Source organism: Glycine soja, chromosome 4, assembly GCF_004193775.1.
Source record: "Glycine soja cultivar W05 chromosome 4, ASM419377v2, whole genome shotgun sequence".
In the NCBI taxonomy this organism is placed as follows: Eukaryota; Viridiplantae; Streptophyta; class Magnoliopsida; order Fabales; family Fabaceae; genus Glycine; species Glycine soja.
This window is the reverse complement of record NC_041005.1, coordinates 5,356,255-5,374,350: the sequence shown is the minus strand read 5'-3', so window position 1 is coordinate 5,374,350 and position 18,096 is coordinate 5,356,255. Positions and strand designations below refer to the sequence as shown.

The window sequence follows — 18,096 nt, the reverse complement described above, 5'->3', positions numbered from 1 at the left end:
TTTAAAAAACTATAACTGAATGTTAAAAATAAATTTTAAATATAAATATTTAATTTTCAAATATGTTTCTAACATACATTTGATATGTTGTATTATGCTTTTAGTATCATCTCAGTAGTTTAGCTTAACTTATTATCTATTTTAGTTTATGATTTTTTGACATCTCTAGTTTTAACTTGAATTTGAATTTTTTTAAAACAAATTATTAATAAGTAAAAATATAATATATCACAATACAAATCATTACAAATCTAAAATATAATTTATTTGTTAAATTTTTATTTATTGTAAATTTTAATTATAATATAATTTATATACTGAATTTTAATTAAATAAAAAATATTTATTTTGTGCAATGTAGAAGCTAAAACACTCGTTTTATTTTAAAAATTTGCTAATAAAATTTTTCTTTTTAAAGGTTTGAAATAGGTAAATGGTGAGTATTTATTTTTATTCTAATATTTGTGATATACATAATGTATGTATATTAATTATTTATTTAGTTTTTAAAGTTTTAATTTATTTTTAATTTTTAAAATAAGATAGCATCTTATAAGTATTTATGTAGTAATGCATCAAATTTTTTCAAAATCATGTAAATGGTTGTGAAAATGTATATCCAAACACAACTATTAAAGTTACCTTCAACAACGTATTTTATAGTTTTTTTTTACTAATTGGAAAGCTTGTTTAACTGTTTGGTAACAAATTTTTTTTAGTAACTTCTTAGACTATCTTCAATGATAATTTCTTAAGTGGGTTTTTTAAGTTATTTTTTGTGATTCCCACATTATTTTTTGTGGTCCCCAAAGTACCATGTAATGTCATTATAAGAAATTCATACACAATTTTGTTCCAATGATAAGAAACTTCAAGAATTTCACCCTTTTATATATTTTTTTATTTTCACTTAATTATGATTTAATTATGGTATTGTTATGTATCAAATAAATATTATTTTTTATTGCTAAAAAATAATTCATTGCAAAAGATGCATATCTTATTTTTAAGAAACTCTCCTTGCCACATAGATTTTCTCTAATAGGAAAGGAACGATTTCTTCACTTAAGAAATCCTTCAAAAAATCTCCATTGGAAATTCTCTTAGTAGTTTTTGGTGTTTTTTTAAATGTTAGTTGAAGTGGCATTTTTTAAACACTAGCTTTTAATTTTTTATATTTTTTTTCATATTTATCCATTTTCTTACTTACCCTTTTTAAATAAATCATAATTTTATTATTTTTTGTTATTTTACACTTTTTAGTTACTTTAATAGCTAATTTTACTGAACACTTATAATTTAATTAACTAGTTTTTCAACTTTCAGTTATCAATTAGTTTTTTTAGCTTTAAGCTTCCAACTGATTTTGTCAAACATAGTTTTTTGAAGCTAGCTAGAAGTTGAAAAACTAGTTGATAGTTGAAAAGCTAGTTTATTAAATTACAAGTGTTCGATAACCTAACTATTGAAGTAACTAAAAAGTGTAAAATGACAAAAAAAATAATAAAATCATGATTTATTTAAAAAATGATAACTAGAAAATTGGATAAATATATTGAGGATAAAAATGGAAGAAAATATAAAAAACTAAAAGTTAGAGGCTAATAAAAAAATTTGTTTATTGAACAATCAAACAAATTTTTTAGCTAGTAATAAACCTAAAAACTAGCTAAAATGCCTTTCTAAACATAGCCTAAATAGTTGGAAGTAAAGCTTTGTCATCATCCATAGTGATCCTACTTAATTTAAACATGATTAACTCCATTAAAAGATACCTACGATCTAGACAAAAAAATATTGAAACAAATAATTTATAAATTTCAAGTGCTTATAACATAAACTCTTATATATAATAAAAACTGATTGATTTTTTTTATTTAAAAAATTAACTATTTTCTTGAATAGACCCTTATTGGAGACAAAAAAAGAAAGAAAAACATTGAAATTGTTTAAATCAGATGTTGGTCAAATGAACTAATTAATTGATATTAAAGAAATTTATTAATTTATTTGATAGCATTAAATGTCTTAAATTTATATTTTTTTATAAATTTTATTTAAGTATGAAAAATATGTAAATTTTACCACTTTATTTATTCTATTTGTCAATTGTAGAATATCTCTTGAATTATTTATCACTTTAATATATTAAAGAAAATATTAATTATCTTTTAACAATATCTTCAATAAATAAATACACTAATAAATGTATAATGTAATTAATAAAAATGTTTTAATCAAGATAAAATTATTTTCTTAAGAAAATTAGAACAATTAGTTGTGTTTTTTAATAAACTAAATAGTCTATACATTTATCACACATTTTTTTATACTTCCTTTGTCTCATTATAATTGTTGTTCTAGGTATTTTACACATATCAATAAAAATTAATAAATGGATGAAAAAGAATAATAATTTTACAATTTTAATCTTATCATCATTAATTTATTTTTAATTTTTATTGTCCATATCATTAATATTATAAAGGGATATGAGTGAAAAAGAAAAATAAATGTTACATTTAAAAATTAAAATGACAATTATTTTAATACAAATTTTTTATTCTTACACAATAATTATTATTAATTAAACGGAGTATTCCTATTCAATCATTTTCTTTTGTCCAGAGTATATTTCTTGAAAGACAATTTTATTTGAGCTAAGTAAGATAAATAAGAAAAACTCCATATATATGGAATTGCATACTCAATACTTAAATCTGACAAAATTAAACTAAAATAATTTCACGTTACTTAATCGATCCGTTCAGTGTTATTTAGTATTCAATCATAAAATATAATAATATTAACAATAAATTCATACAAATCAGGAATTAGATAGAAATTATATAATAATAATATTATGATATTTAGAAAACATTTAATTTTATTAGTGTCTAGGTGGCTTTCACATGAAAGACGATCTGTTCATGTGGGTCCCACCTGCTCAGACCTACAGATAAGCCATTCCACTTATCATATCATATGAGATGACCTTTTTAGTGTGCTTATCTTCTCGTCCACAACGCCGATCATATATATATCAGTCAGCCTCAGTTGTCATGTCCACAATTTTTTACACAAACCACTGAGGAGGAGAACCTTCAAAAACTTTTCCTGTTTTCTCCTTAGTTTTCATCTTTTCACCCCTTTTTCAGGTGAGCTTTTGATAAACCTTTATGCCTTCCTTTGTGTGTTTCTTTTGCTGTCCCTTTCTGTACCAAATTTTCCTTTTTCAATTTTTTTAGTGCTTAAATAAACAAAGGAGAATTTTTCTTTTCTATTTGACAATTTCCAAACATAAATGTGATGGAGGTGGCTGCAGACCATTATACCATGATCCGTGTCATCTCTTGGTCTTTATTTTTGTGCTTCAGTTTCAGTTGTGAATGGCCCCAAACCCAATTTTTTTTTTCCTTTTCAATTTGACCTTCCAATGGCAACGTTTTAGGATCTGATTTAGTGCCTTCTTTACTTTACCTTTTTCTGGTGATTGTCGAATCTTTTTTCCCATAATCAAAAGCCCAACCAAAAGGACTGAGAATTTGAAGAAACAAGGTTGTTTGCAAGTTTTCTCTGTCCAATTGGTCTGTCGTTTTAATGAAAGCAAATTTTTGGTATTTGATTTGGATACTGATTATGATTTGATTTAAAAGTTTTGGTATTTATCTGATTGTGCTGCAGGGTTGGTAATCCGAAACAAACAAACAGGTTTGTAATGGAGAAGTCTATTCTGAATAAAGAGCTTGTTTTCTTAATTTTACAGTTTCTTGATGAGGAGGGTCTCAAGGAAACTGCACACAAGTATGTCTCCCTCTTTCTATCAAAATTCAGGGTTCTTAGTTTTTGTTTTTGACTTGATCACTAATCTTTTGGCATTTGTATCTTTTTCCTTCCAATTTTTTATTCATAGGCTTGAGCGTGAAAGTGGGATATACTTTGACATGAAGTATTTCGAGGACATGCTACTTGCTGGGAAATGGGATGATTCTGAGAGGTACCTTTCTGGATTCACGAGGGTTGATGACAACAGACACTCAACCAAAGTATACTTTGAAATCAGGAAACAGAAATTCCTTGAAGCATTGGATATGTAAGCCTTTTGTTTTGTTGTCTCATATTGTTGGTGTAAGAAAAATTTTCTGTGCCTTGGTACCATATTATTTCCAATGGAATGCTTAGTTGTTTCATACAGGTGTGTTTTTTGTTCATAGCCCATGATTCTCTAAATTTGTCTGTTTTGTTTCATCACTCATCAGGGACGATCGAGCCAAGGCTTTGGATATCCTCATCAAGGATCTGAAAGTTTTTTCCTCAGGGCATGAAGAACTGTTCAATGAAATGACCCAGCTTTTGATAATTAACAATATAAGGTATGGCTCAATTGCCAGTCTACTACTAATTTTAGATATGAGGCCAATAACATCCTTTGATGAGCTTTAAGCTTAACTTTTTTCTGGGTCTAATCAGGGAGCATGCATCACTTTCAACATATGGAGATACAAATTCTGTAAGGAAGATTGTGGCGGATGATATTAAGAAAGTCATTGAGGCAAATCCTGTGTTCCATGGAAAATTGAAATGCCCTGTTTTTAAAAGTCAGAGGTTACGTTATCTTCTGAACCAAAGGTTTCACTCTCTTTTCCCAATTTAAAGTTTTGATAAAAAAATAATATACAAGCATATTTTGCTATCATGTTTGCTTCTATTCTTGATGTCTGCCTGTGCTTTTCAGCTCCTGGTAGAAAATTTACTAATTATTCATTTTCAGTTTGAATTGGCAGCATCTACTTTGTAAAGATCCACTTCCAGTTCCTGGTGTAAAAACCCTCTTGGAGGACCATGTTTGCAAACCAAGTTTGAACCTTTCATCTCTGCAATCAGAAGAAAGTGATTCAATTGAAAACTCTGATTCTGATCAACATTTGTCAAACCATAATTCTGGTCCATCTACTATAACTGATTCTGTACCCTTTCCTGCCACACTAACAAATCCAGGTATGAGCTTTACTCTTGCATTTTTTCTCTTGCTTCAGTAATCATTTCAATTCTTGCTTATGACGGTGTAGTCCATGGCCTTTCTATAGAAACTACAATGGAGGATCCTAGTGTAATATCACTCAAAGGAAGGCAATGCCAGACTTCCAATGAGGTCAGTTGGATGAAACTTTTTGTTAAACAGAACTGCAAGATTTCCTATATCTTATCTATGGAATCAAACAGAAGATGTGCCTTCATGTGTAGGTGACGTCGGCCATAGCAAATGTTCTTCCTGAAAATGTTGTTCAGATGTTGAAAGAGGATTCACTTCCTGTTACCATGGACTTTCATCCTATCGGGCATACACTTCTTCTAGGTTGCTTCATAGAACTTAGTCTTTACATTTTTGCTCAAATATCACTTCATTGTATATATAGCTTGAGGAAATTGATAAAAAGAAATAAAAATAGCTAAATATATATAGCTACTGTTTTGTTTCTTCAGTTGGAACAAATATTGGCAGTATAGGACTTTGGGATGTTAATTCTGGGGAGAAATTGTTCTCTGAAAACTACAGAATATGGGGTATCGGAGCAAGCTCCATCAATTTCAAGGTAGGTCCACTTCCTGAATATGTTGTACTCCAATGAGTACTTGTTATTATCATATCAATGACCTAAAGAGAGAATAATACTCTGAACCACTACCAACAATATTCAGGAAGCTCAGGAAAAGGACTTTCGTGTTTCAGTTAAGAAAATCAAGTGGAGCCCTGACGGTTCACTGTTTGGTAAGAATCTTCAGCTACTTAAAGGGTATGTCTAGTCACCAGTGATTACAAAGGTTTATTGCTCCTAACTAATTGTTCTTACTTTAAACAGGGGTTGCATTTTCCAAACATTTTGTTCAATTATATTCCTATCATCATGGAAATGACATCATTAGCCAACATTTACAAGTAAATATATTTCATCCCCTCATACGCCCCTTATACATGTTTAGTTAGATTCATATAATATATAACTCTCAGATTAACTTCTAAATACTTTCCTGGCAGATTGATGCTCATGATGGTAGTGTCAACGATCTAGCATTTTCTTCTCTTAATAAGCAATTGTTGGTCATAACATGTGGAGATGACAAGAAAATAAAGGTCAGTTGACTCAGTTCTTATGATCAACAATAAATTATCATTCATAATGAAACTGACCTCAAGGATCCCACCCCCGGAAAAAATAAAACTAACCTAAGGTCCTTTTTACTTCTTTTAAGGTCTGGGATGCTGTTAGCGGTGTCAGATGTTATACTTTTGAAGGTCACGATGCTCCTGTTTGTTCTATTTGTCCTCATGTGAAGCAACATGTTGATGTAAGCATGCTTTGTTGTTGTGTCATTAATGTATTGACTAGTTGTACGTGACTATGTGTTAATCGTTTCATATGCTATGTGATTCTTTCGCACCTGCACTGCAGTTTATTTTTTCAACTTCAACCGACGGAAAGATTAAGGCATGGTTATATGATTCTTTGGGAGCCAGAGTAGATTTTGATGCCCCTGGTTATGGTTACACTACATTGGCTTACAGTGCTGATGATAACAGGTTTTGAGCTACTAGTCTAAATACAATTGGAATAATTTGTTTCCTATTAACAAGTTATTGCAGTTTAACTAATGCTGATAAACTTTTCTAGGCTTTTTTCTTGTGGAACTGGGAAAGATGGAGAGCCGTATCTTGTGGAATGGGATGAAAGTGAAGGATATATAAAAAGAACATACAAGGGACTTAAGAAACCATGCTTTTCTGCCATCCATTTTGATTCAACTCAGAAAGGACTTTTGGCTGCTGGTGATGGCCACAAGGTTAAATTTTGGAATATGGACAGTGTTGAGCTCTGGACAAGCACTGATGTTGATGCTGAATTACTGGTAAGTTCTTCAGTAGGTCTTTTGCTGTCTAGATAAGTTGTGTCAGTGTTCTGACAATCCAACATTTACGATTTATTTGATTGGAAATCTTATATTTCTGTGGGAGGTGGTAGTTTTAGTTAAACTTAAACAGCAAATGATACTTAAGTTTTAATTCATTTTCTTCAGGAAAATCCATGCATTCGCTTTAACAAGAAGGGAACATTACTGGCTGTTGCTGCAAAAGGAAACAAAATAAAAATTTTAGCAATTGATGACATTTTGCAGAAACAGAATGAAACACATTCAATTCATGTCCCCAATAATCAACATGAAGCCTTAAAGGTAAGCATATGTAACTTTACTTTGACTATGCTGTGGAGTTTTTCAATCCTTGAACTTTTTATTTCTTGCAGTGTACACAAAGTCCAATTTTGGTTGATGCTGGTGCTGGAGTCGCAGGTGAAGGCATTGTCATGGTATGTTGTTTGAAAAATTATAAAATAATCTTGTGTTATGCATAGAACACTATATTTAAGGTTCATTTTTTTGAGTAAGTGGCTTATGTAAGCATGATACATACAAATATCTGTCTCTGTTTATTCGGTTTTTGGACTAGACTTGCTTTCTTGACATTTATTTGCATCTTATACTTTACTTGGGTACCCTCATTTCAAATTGGTTTTTTGTTAAAGAATGGGTACCAAAAAGGCTTGGAGGATGGGAGGTATAATTCAATTGAAGAGTCCCATAACAACTCAAAGTTTTGGAATGTCTCAGAAATTTGTGAGCCATCCCAGTGCCAGTTCTTGCAGCTTCCAGTTCATCCCAAAATAAACAAGGTATGGCATTTGTATGCTAATGCAGTAATGCTTTATTGGATTATTGCCAATAGTTACATGTATTATCACTAATTTCAACAAAAGTTATACATGATACATATCATAGCTATCATGGGATAACTCTATTAATATGTTCAGCTCCCTTTTACATAAATGTCTTAAGACAATTGAAATCATAAAATAACAATTACTACTGAATCCCATGGATGATAGACACGCCATCCACACATACCAAGTCGAAAATGGAAGTTTCAATCCACATACGATTTATTTTTCACAAATAAAAGATGGAATATACAAGATAACCAAACAATTAGCCAATTAGGTTTCACAGAACAAAAATTTGTCATTAACTTTCCCTCTGATAAAACACAGATAGTTAGACTGACTTACACCAATGCGGGAAATGGCATTTTGGCATTGACATCAAATGGTGATCATCTTCTTTGGAAATGGCCTCGTGATAACCTTAACTTGGATGGCAAGGTAAGTGGAAACATAAAATCCTCTTTTTTATATGGAGTTTCCCTCTCCCCACCCCACCCCATCTTCATCTTTTCAGTTTTATTACTTTGTAGTTGAATTTATTATAAAATATAAGTAATACATGTAGGCGACTGCACAAGTTTCCCCTCACATCTGGCAATCAAGGAGTGGCTTGCAATTGATGAGCAATAAACTAACAAGTTCTTACAGTGGAGTCCCAGTTTCCTGTTTTTCTTTATCAAAGAATGATTCATATCTCATGTCAACATCTGGGGGGGCAATCTCCTTGTTTAACATGTTGACTTTTAAGGTAAACCCAAAGGATAGAAGCATGTTGTACTAAAGAAATCTCCTTCATTTCTATGAAATGGTTTAATGCTGATATTTTGTTATCATTGTGGAAGGTTTGATTTCATCCCTACATTCATAAAGTTTTTCTAAGAACTCGTATCAGAATAATTGATTTTTCATTTAGTTATCATGGTGTATTCTTCTCTTTATCCTATGCTCATTAGTTCAGAAACATTATTCGTTATTCTTTTTTATTTATTTGATATCATGCTACCATTTCCCATTTTGCCACTATGTGTTTACAATGAAGCTATGATTTGACTAATCATGTCACACATTGTCTCGTAAGTACAGACTGTGACGACTATCATGACTCCACCACCTATGGCAACTTGTCTCACCTTCTACCCTCGTGATAATAATATACTTGCTGTTGGTATGGATAATTACAGTATAATTATATACAATGTCCGTACTAATAAGGTATGTCTCTTCATTTTGAGAAAGACATGTATCATTACCTACTTTGAGGAGGTTGAAGCTATAGTTTTTTGTGTCTTACATTTGTACAGATTATAAGCAAGCTTGAGGGCCACTCCAAAAGAGTTACTGCCCTTGCCTTCTCAAGTAGTTTTGATCTTCTTGTTTCTGGTGATATAAATGCTCAGGTTAGTATTTAATATTCATCACATCATACATGCATCATGCAACCATTACTTCTACTTCGGAATTACCTTCCATTCTATGGCCTATAATATATAAAGCTGATTGATTTTACTGGTTGGTTCCATATTAAGCTGATTTGTCATTATTTCAATTATTTCTTGCAGATTTTTGTATGGAACACCAATGAATGGAAAAAACAGAAAGATGGAAGTTTGCAAATACATGGACAGAAGGTGCCAGAAGTGCTATCTGACACTCACATTCAGTTTCACCTATACCAGAGGCACTTCCTTGCTGTAAGAAGTAATTATCTTGCAATGTATGAAGCAATAGAGCTAAAATGCTGTAACCAGGTTCTCTCTTCTTTCCCTAACTTATGATGTGGTTTTTCCCCCTTTCAAAGTGAGCTGTTTCTTACTAAACAAGTATATATACTTTTTGTTTCATGCCAGTGGGTTCCAGAAGTTTCAATGGCTATCTCCCAAGCAACTTTCTCATTTGATGGCCAGGCTGTGTATGCCAGTTTTGTTGATGGAGCTGTGGCAATATTTGATACTTTGAAACTCCAAATGCGTTGTAGGATTAATCCCTCAGCTTATCTTTCTACAACTCCAAGGTATGTTTTTCTTCTCTAAGGTTGCAATTTCTAGGCTTGCCCAAGAAATTATATTCATTTATGAGATAAATAATGCTATTTTTTTTATGCATCTTAGAAAAAGAAAAACTTCTAGTTTTGCTTATTAGACACTGCTTTAGATAATATTATGGATTGTCATTTTTTCATTATACATATTGCCTTGCCAAGCATTGTAATTATATTGTTTGTTTATTGCAGTTCAAGCATCTATCCACTTGCCATTGCTGCACATCCACAGAAGCCAAGCCAGTTTGCTGTGGGGCTCACAGATGGTAGGGTTATTGTGTTTGAGCCTCAGAAGACAGGAGAAGACTGGAGCAAGTTTAGCCTTGATGATGAGGCAATCAAACAGGGTTGTGGGAGTGAGTGAGCAGTGTCAGAGGTGAAATGAGATAAAAAAAAAAAGACTAGAAAATAAAATAATAATAAAAGTGGTTACTGTTGCTTTTCATTATCAATTGTTATATATTTATCTTCTTAAATTATCCTTAATTACATGGTTTTGCTATATTTGTAGTTATCATTCTTATACTTTAATTCTTTTCCATTATTAAATTAAACTAATTAATATCAAATATAAAAAGTTAATTATAACAAAGTTTATGATTCATTCTAAATTTTTATTCAATATTAAATATATTAAGCTCGACCTAAAATATAAATGAACAATAAATTTTAAATATAAAGATGAAAAACAAGATTATTTTTAAGTTGATCTAAACATGTAGCGAACATAAAAGTTATGTTGTCAATGCTAAATTGATTTGTTTCTTGAATGTCTATAAATTTAAGTTAATTTTTATCTTCCAAACGGTTGTTTTAAAAAAGAAAAGACAAAAGAAAACCAAGTTTATAAATCTTATAAACTTGGTTTTCTTTTCTCTTTTTAAGGACGTTTTTCTTTTGTTCTCCTTTTCTCCATCCACCCAAAAAAAAAAATTACTCAAACCAATGCCTATCCAGAAAACTATGGTAGCAATATCTACGTAAGATTACCATATATAAAGAATACAAAATACAAGGTATATATACAATAAAAAGGTGGAAGGGAAAAAACGGAAGGTAGAAGCCGTAATAGAAAGACGCAAAAGAAACAAGCCAATCCAAAGAGAAGGAAGTTTTGGAGATGAGGGGTGTTTCTGGTGGAAATAATAAGGGGACACAACGCTGCAACATGCCACAAAATTAGAAACCCGAGTATTATAAGAAAAAATATATCAATAATAACAAAGTAAAACATTTAAGCAGTAGAATAGCATGCAGGGCACTTACTAGCTAGTTACTAGTAAAGGGGACGAGAAAGACCAAGCCTTGGATTGTGGAAACAAAAACGTGATGAGCCATATATATATACAAAGGAGACACAAAACTCAGGAAAATTATCTTGTCTGGTTATAACAATTAGTCTATTGTAGTTGACTGTCTAGGAATAAACTGATTTTTTAGGATTATTAATTTTCTATCATAGAGGTTATTAGTAAGATTAAATTTCTTATGTATAGACAAGCGCACATGTTGCATTTGTTTTAGTATCTTGATATAGGTTTTCTGATATTAGGAAGACTTTTGATTTTCTTTAACCGCGGGGTATACCCGTTTATTATTGTATCATTTTGGGTTTAATATAATTTACATAAAAGATAAACACATGGGATAAAAAATACTAATACATGTACATAATTGAAATTTAAACTTACCAGAGGATAATTTAAATCTTTTCGAGAGAATCAGTTTTATCTATTAAGCGATGGGATAATGACGCATGCAACTGCCATGCTGAGGAGTTAGGATGATGGATTCCGTATGGGTATGGATCCAGAGAAAGACCCATGCTTATATGTTCAAATTTAAATCAATCTAAAATAAAAATTAAAAATCACTTAAAAAATTAAAAATTGAATCAAATCCAACTAAACCGCAATTATATTTACCAACGGAAAGACATGTGCCTGTATATCGATATTTCATATTTATATGTTAAAATTGATATATTTTTATAATTTCTCTTATTATGCAATTCTTAGTGTATATTTTCCTCTATCCTAAAATTAATACAGAAAACAATGAATAAGAAGAAGAATAGTTACCATATATCAAAATTAACGTCTTATGTAAAAAATAACAAAAAATGTGGAGACTAACTAAAAAATTAATATGCACGTCAAAGCACAATAATGTGAATTATTATAATATATTAAATTTAAAACAAAAGATATATATTGGCACAATACCTAATATTTTTTAAAGAGAAGTTCACTTGAGAGTTTCATCTAACGATTGATCTAAATGTATCTAATAGAAATTTCTATTTATAGCATTTTTAATTTCAGATTGAATTAAAATATTCCAATAAATCATGCTTGCCTCAGTATTAATTTCTACTTTATCTATACTACGATCCCTTGTTAGCTCAAAAAATTTCTCAAGTGAACTTATCTCACTGGAGCAAAACTTATTGTTGTCTAAAATACTTTTAATAATCTATGCTAATATTGAATATAAATATTTATTATAAAACTGAGATTAAAGATTATGGAGTATTTAGGTCATAGAAACAAAAATATTCAGTCTGTGAATCCCATCTTTTGACAGGCTCTACATCAGCTGTGAAATTAATCATACATACTATTTATATAAAGTGATGTTGCTGCCTATATTGATAAGTTGTGTTCCCTAATATCCCCAAACACATACGTACTATTTATATTGGTAGTTTGTAATTTGTATTGGTGGGTTACTATCGAGAGTTTGACAGGTTGGAGAGTTGAGAAATAAAATGGTTAGGGTGTTCTAATAAAGGTGTAAAATAATTTCAATATAAAAGTGTATTTCCCCAAATTGTTGTTTCTATGTAATCATGCACCGCAATAGCGCCCTGCACTTAAGATTTAAATTAGAATTTAATTATGTACGTATTTGTTTAACTTTAATTATATTAGAAAATATTGAATTTGCTTCAATTTTACTTTTTTTATCAGCAAACTCTGATCACAATGAATGTACGCCATTAACATGTGTGATATTATTGTGAATTTCATTTTTCACTTTAATCAGAAAAAGGAATTACATATTCAAAGACATTTTAGAGTCCTTGAGAATATCTATGTGGAAATGGCTCAACAACCCTATTTGAAGTGACAAAATGGGACAATTCAATTGAGCTCTCTAAATAGCTTTGAGCATCAAAATTTAAGTTTAAATTAATTTCTAGCTATTTTCACCCCGATTTATGTTTTAGTTTATTTTTTTGTCATCTTTTTATCAAACTGGTCTAATTGTTTCAAATGTAAAACCCGCTCAGCCTAGACTTAGGCATTTTGTCACTCAATTAAAATTGGATTTTTTTCTCAACGTCAAATGTCAGATTTTTTTTTAATTTTTTCCCCTTGTAAATAAATGTCGTTACATTTAACATGACTACAGTACTACAGAGATAGAAGCACAGCTCGCTAACTATTAACTGGTCATTCAAACATGAAGTAAAAGGAGGCAATATATTACAACTGAACGAAAAATATGATAACAATGAATATTGTTGTATGCGTAAAACTTGTTACATCACTTCGCATATGTAATGTTCTTTAGAGGTTTTTGAGTTGGGGCGGTTTGCCCCTTCCTTTCACCAAAAGAAAATTGTTACACCACTTAGTAACTTACAAACACAATTGACAATTGACAATATTAATCACAAACCTTCACCTATGGAAAAAAAATCTTTATATATATTTTAGGTGCAAGCTGAACAAATCAATCGCCCAATATACCTGTAAAGAATGAAATCCCGCTGCAAATCCCTTCAAGTATAACAACAAAAACAACAACAAAAATATATATAACCAGGCTTCCTAGCCTGAAACCTCAACTAGCACAAAACTGGTATGAGAAAAAATAATCCAATCATAGCACCAAACAATGAGCTAAACAACATCCCTGCAATCAAAAGGCAAGGAATCCATTCAGGCCAATCATCGTGGATATCAATATTGATAAAGGTAGTTGAGCAAAAAGATAAAGGAAAACATAGTTAAAGATATGTAATTCTTTAAAATGATAAAAAAAATTGAACAGAGAATTTTAAATGGAAATATTGAATGCACCAAGCAAAACTGTAAAATTGTTCTTTCCGGTGATAATTAGTCAATTTCTTATGTAACCCAAGCTTTCCATGACATAGTATAGACAACTAGCATATAGCAGATATTATATGATTAATGTCATCTTGACTTTAAGTAACCGTATTCTGTTCCAAGTCTAACGCCAAAAGCCAAAAGTTTCTTAGGCAATAGGCATGGAAGTGAGCGAACCCAGTTAAAACTGAAAAATCTTGTCTAAAAATAGTTTGCTGAGTCATTCATCTAATAAAGTCAGTACCTAGTGGTCATCATGAATCGTGATATCAATCAGTGAGTCAAACCATCACATTTGATAAATCCGATAAAAAAACATGGGATGAATCATGAATATGGGGAAGGTCACCCCAAAGATCTACTATGATTAGTTAAGCATTTGCTACATTAACCATTATGCATGTTTCAAAGCTATTATATCAATTTATATAAATCCTACAAGGTAAGAACAAACACAAAAGGACATCATACAAAAGCAAATAAATTGGAGATCATATTCCCGCTCAACTCTAATATGTCACTTACCAAGCCTAAATTCCTCAAAATCACTTAGCTTGGCTAGAAATGAAATTAAAAACCAATTATAAAGAAAAACCAAGCGTAAAAACTGATTCTAAACAAAACCACATAAACATCTTGGACAGTACAGACATTCATGATCAGATTTATTAGTCATGGTTATTCAACCAACCCATTTTGATACCTTCTGAGTTTGTTGGCAATCATAAAAAAAGAATAAGGTTTGGAATACACAGGTAAATTGGTATAGATATAGATGAACTGAACAAGTATTTCTATTAAGCATTTAAGATCTTTCCTAATCCTACCACAAACAGAAATGTTTGGAAATAATCTCTCATTAGTGTTTTGAATGTGCAAATCATCAGCAACAATTTACCCCCCCTCCCCCTTCATAAAAACGATATACATATCATCATGCCTACAGAAAAGACGTAGCAGGCTAGTCCAGCATCCCATTGTTCATGAAACCACAATTTCAGTTATAAGTATAAATTTTCAAAAAAAATTCAAATGCAATGGGAAGATCTTCTGCAATAGGAGAGTGGAAAACAAAACTGTAGTTGACGTATAGTATAGCCTCACTTACCTGTCTTATAATGGGATGAAGGCAGCTACAAAAATATGAAGACAAAAGAATTCCAAACTCAAGGAGAAAACTTAAAATTGCTCCAAGTTGTAATGGAGTTTAGGAACACGCCGACGAAACAATGGTTCAAGTCGGAATGATGGATCACCAAACTGCCACCCTTGGGCATCATACATCTCATTCCATGCCTGTACTATCTCATCAATTTTGAATCCTGTGATTAAGGAAAGTGGCTTGTTAGCTGTCTCTAATCCAAAAATATTTGAGATTTTAAAGGAATATCACATTTTTCCATCTCATACCTTCAAGTGCTGTTTCATTTGAGCAGTGATTCTTTACAATGAAAGCAATATCCGTTGCAGAAGTCCCAGCTAGTTCAAACTTTTCGACTGCAACCTCCAAACATTCCTCCCATGTGGGAAGGCCAAGCTTATATTCCACAACAGAACGTTCATACAACAAGGTTCCCCACAAAAGATGTATCTGAGACCTCATCTTTGTAGCTTGCTTTGAAGCTTCATTATCAGAAATATCTTGGAGAAGACTATCCAAGCCCATTTTCTCTAACTGTTCTTTATATTTATCTGATTTGGATATTCCATTCAAACGCTGCTCCTCAATCTCCTCCCACATCAAGATGCCTTTCTCCATGCTGTCCTCTGCCTTGTTATAAAGTTTAAGAACCTCATCAGAAAAGCCAGCTTCTAAGTCCTTCTTGCATGCCATTGCATAACACCAGCACAGCCTTGCTTGCTCAAACTGCTGATGCCCAAGAGCAAGATACCCTTCATAGAAGTCAGGTTTGATTTTCAAGGCTTCTTCATATCTCATTTCTGCTTTCTCATACTCCTTTTGTGCCAATTCATATGCAGCTTTTATATGCTCCAAGGAAGACTCTCTTGCCCCATCCTCCAAAAAGAAACCTTGGTTCCTTGCCAGGGACATCTGAACACTACCCCAATTAAACAAAGCCAAAGCAGCCATCTCTTGAAATTTATCCGCAGCCATTCTAAAAAGTTCTTGAGCATCATTGCTTGCCACTGAATCCTCTATTGCTTCTTCATACAGCTTCATTGCATACTCATGAGTATCTAGATAAGAATCAGACTCAAACCCTACATGGTTCTTGAACATCCTTGCAAACTGGAGAAGCCAGTCCTCCACAGTAACCATCCTTTTCACCACATCTTTATCTTTTCCTTCTTCCATATCTCCATTCTCAGCACCATCACTCGGTTTTCCATCGCCCCTTCGCACTTCATCCCCATTGGTTGTTCCATTTCCATCATAAGAAGGTTCTTGATCTGGACTGACCTCGGTAATATAAAGCCTAAACGATGCCTTCTCAGGAGCAGATTTTTCAGCTAGCCGCAGTTCATCAGTAGTAGTGATTGTAACCAAATCACCCTCTTTATCCTTATACTTGACAAGAGCACCCTTCAAACCTGGATACCGATCCCTAGCTATATCCCTCACCAGCTTCACACTACAATTCACGGGTAACTCTGCCCACCTTATATCCTCACCAAACACCAACTTCACACTCCTAGTGATTGTGACAGTTTTTTCTTCCTCCACAGGTTCCACCACCCTTTTCCCTTGCTCAATCGTTTTCGAAACCACTTGTTTATCCTCAACACTACTCACTTTTTCCACAACAACCACCTTGTCCCCAACACAACTCACCTTGTCCTCAACACTACTACTCAACCCTTTTTCCTCCGCAACCACCTTGTTGTCCTCAGTTTTTTTACCTCTCTTTTTCTTCAGTTTTTGCGAAGAAGGAGCTGGAGAGTGATGAACAGTAGCATCAAAAGCCACTCCTTTATCATCAACAGAGACCCCTTTTTCTTCCGTTGACTTTCCGAGACTCTCGAGAAGCTCCAACGCGGTGAGGTTATTAGGCTCCATGCCCAAAACAAGTTGAACATCCCTGAGCGCCAAATCGAAGCGATTGAGCTCACGATAGCAGGTGGCTCTTTTCAATAGAGCTTTGCTGTATCTCGGAGACACTTCCAGCGCCAAATTGCATTGGTGAATTGCTCGAGGGTACTCCCCGAGACCCAATTGCATGTAACACGTGGCCATGTTGGTGCGAAGGTGCGCGACATCGATGTGGTTGTTCGGGAGAAGCTTCAGAGCCTTCTCATACTTGAGCATGGCGCCTTCGTGGTCCTTCTTCTGAAACAACTTGTTGCCTTCTTCCCTGAACTCTTGTGACATGGTGATGAACACCGCCGTGTCTTCATCGAAGGCTTTGGAAGATTTTCCGTGCTTGGCGTGTGAATTTGCAGCGCCTGGAGTAACGGTACCCTTCTTCTTCCCCGTGGGCTTCCCCATTTATGACCAATTAGGAACAGTCTCAAAAGAGAGAAAAAGAGAGGTGAATTGAACGGTTGGTTTTGGGGGGAGTGACGATGATCTGCAGAAAGGAGTTATGAACAGAACAGCACAGCAACGGCGATTGCGGCACTACGAGGATAACCAATGTTTTTATTGCAAAAGGACTTATCTCTAGGGCTACGTTTGGCCCGAGTCAACGCTGCCACAAGGATCAAAATTCAAAAGTTCCACTCCCGTGTAAACTTTGCTTGGGAACTTAGGTACCATGCGGTGATTTAATAAACTATGGATTAATTAAATTTTTAAGTATCTTAACTTTTTTAGATTTTAAATTTTAGTCTCTTAGTTTTTTTAATAAATTTTTAATCTATCGTTAATTTACTGTTAGTATTTTTAATCTTTTTAATTTTTTTTCCTATTTTTACATCTTTGTTTATTTTTATTATTCAAAATTAATTCTTGTTTTGTTAATTTTTTATTTCTAGTTTTTTTTTATATTTGAGATTACTTTTAAGAAATAAAAATAAATGATGGATAAATTTTTTTAGAATAATTAAAAATGATGATAAAAAATTAATAAAGGAATAAAAGTTGTCAAAAATATTTTAAAGGATTAAAAATTATAATATGAAAAAATTGAGGAATTAAAAGCCTAATTAATTCATTAATTATTTATACCAAATTTTATCTAATTGAAAATAGATTATTGAT

At 32.2% G+C, this 18,096-nt stretch overlaps 2 protein-coding genes across 4 annotated transcripts; one reads left to right on the top strand and one right to left on the bottom strand.

Annotated features, from left to right (window-relative positions):
• The first annotated feature begins 3,029 nt into the window (after positions 1-3,029).
• LOC114408941 (topless-related protein 1-like) lies at positions 3,030-10,317 on the top strand. 3 transcript variants are annotated; one of them, XM_028372166.1, is made up of 25 exons: positions 3,030-3,158; positions 3,685-3,804; positions 3,914-4,093; positions 4,260-4,373; positions 4,471-4,629; positions 4,772-4,998; positions 5,088-5,152; positions 5,245-5,356; positions 5,485-5,594; positions 5,701-5,770; positions 5,862-5,938; positions 6,038-6,133; positions 6,253-6,348; positions 6,453-6,580; positions 6,672-6,906; positions 7,075-7,230; positions 7,302-7,364; positions 7,581-7,727; positions 8,103-8,213; positions 8,341-8,523; positions 8,859-8,987; positions 9,077-9,172; positions 9,335-9,523; positions 9,623-9,786; positions 10,006-10,317. In XM_028372166.1, exons 2-25 carry the CDS (start codon positions 3,719-3,721, stop codon positions 10,175-10,177), a joined length of 3,165 nt encoding a protein of 1,054 aa, XP_028227967.1. In that variant the 5' UTR covers positions 3,030-3,158; positions 3,685-3,718; the 3' UTR covers positions 10,178-10,317. The 3 variants fall into 3 exon arrangements, with proteins under 3 accessions (XP_028227967.1, XP_028227968.1, XP_028227970.1); XM_028372167.1 differs by lacking the exon at positions 3,030-3,158 and adding an exon at positions 3,293-3,558; XM_028372169.1 differs by lacking the exon at positions 3,030-3,158 and adding an exon at positions 3,293-3,587.
• A 2,965-nt stretch (positions 10,318-13,282) lies between these two features.
• Positions 13,283-17,616, bottom strand: LOC114408940 (protein PHOX1-like). Its single transcript, XM_028372165.1, has 3 exons — positions 15,345-17,616; positions 15,043-15,256; positions 13,283-13,737 (listed from the first exon to the last, which is right to left on the bottom strand). Exons 1-2 carry the CDS (start codon positions 17,380-17,382, stop codon positions 15,114-15,116), a joined length of 2,181 nt encoding a protein of 726 aa, XP_028227966.1. The 5' UTR covers positions 17,383-17,616; the 3' UTR covers positions 13,283-13,737; positions 15,043-15,113.
• Positions 17,617-18,096: the final 480 nt, after the last annotated feature.

Bases quoted from the DNA above. Each gene is read 5' to 3' on its own strand.
- LOC114408940 (XM_028372165.1), bottom strand. From the start codon at position 17,382: ATGGGGAAGCCCACGGGGAAGAAGAAGGGTACCGTTACTCCAGGCGCT. The intron at 15,257-15,344 runs GTATGAGATGGA...CCTTAATCACAG, and splicing joins AAATGAAACAGCACTTGAAG to GATTCAAAATTGATGAGATA.
- LOC114408941 (XM_028372166.1), top strand. From the start codon at position 3,719: ATGGAGAAGTCTATTCTGAATAAAGAGCTTGTTTTCTTAATTTTACAG. The intron at 4,999-5,087 runs GTATGAGCTTTA...GCCTTTCTATAG, and splicing joins TGCCACACTAACAAATCCAG to AAACTACAATGGAGGATCCT. The intron at 7,365-7,580 runs GTATGTTGTTTG...TTTTTGTTAAAG, and splicing joins CAGGTGAAGGCATTGTCATG to AATGGGTACCAAAAAGGCTT.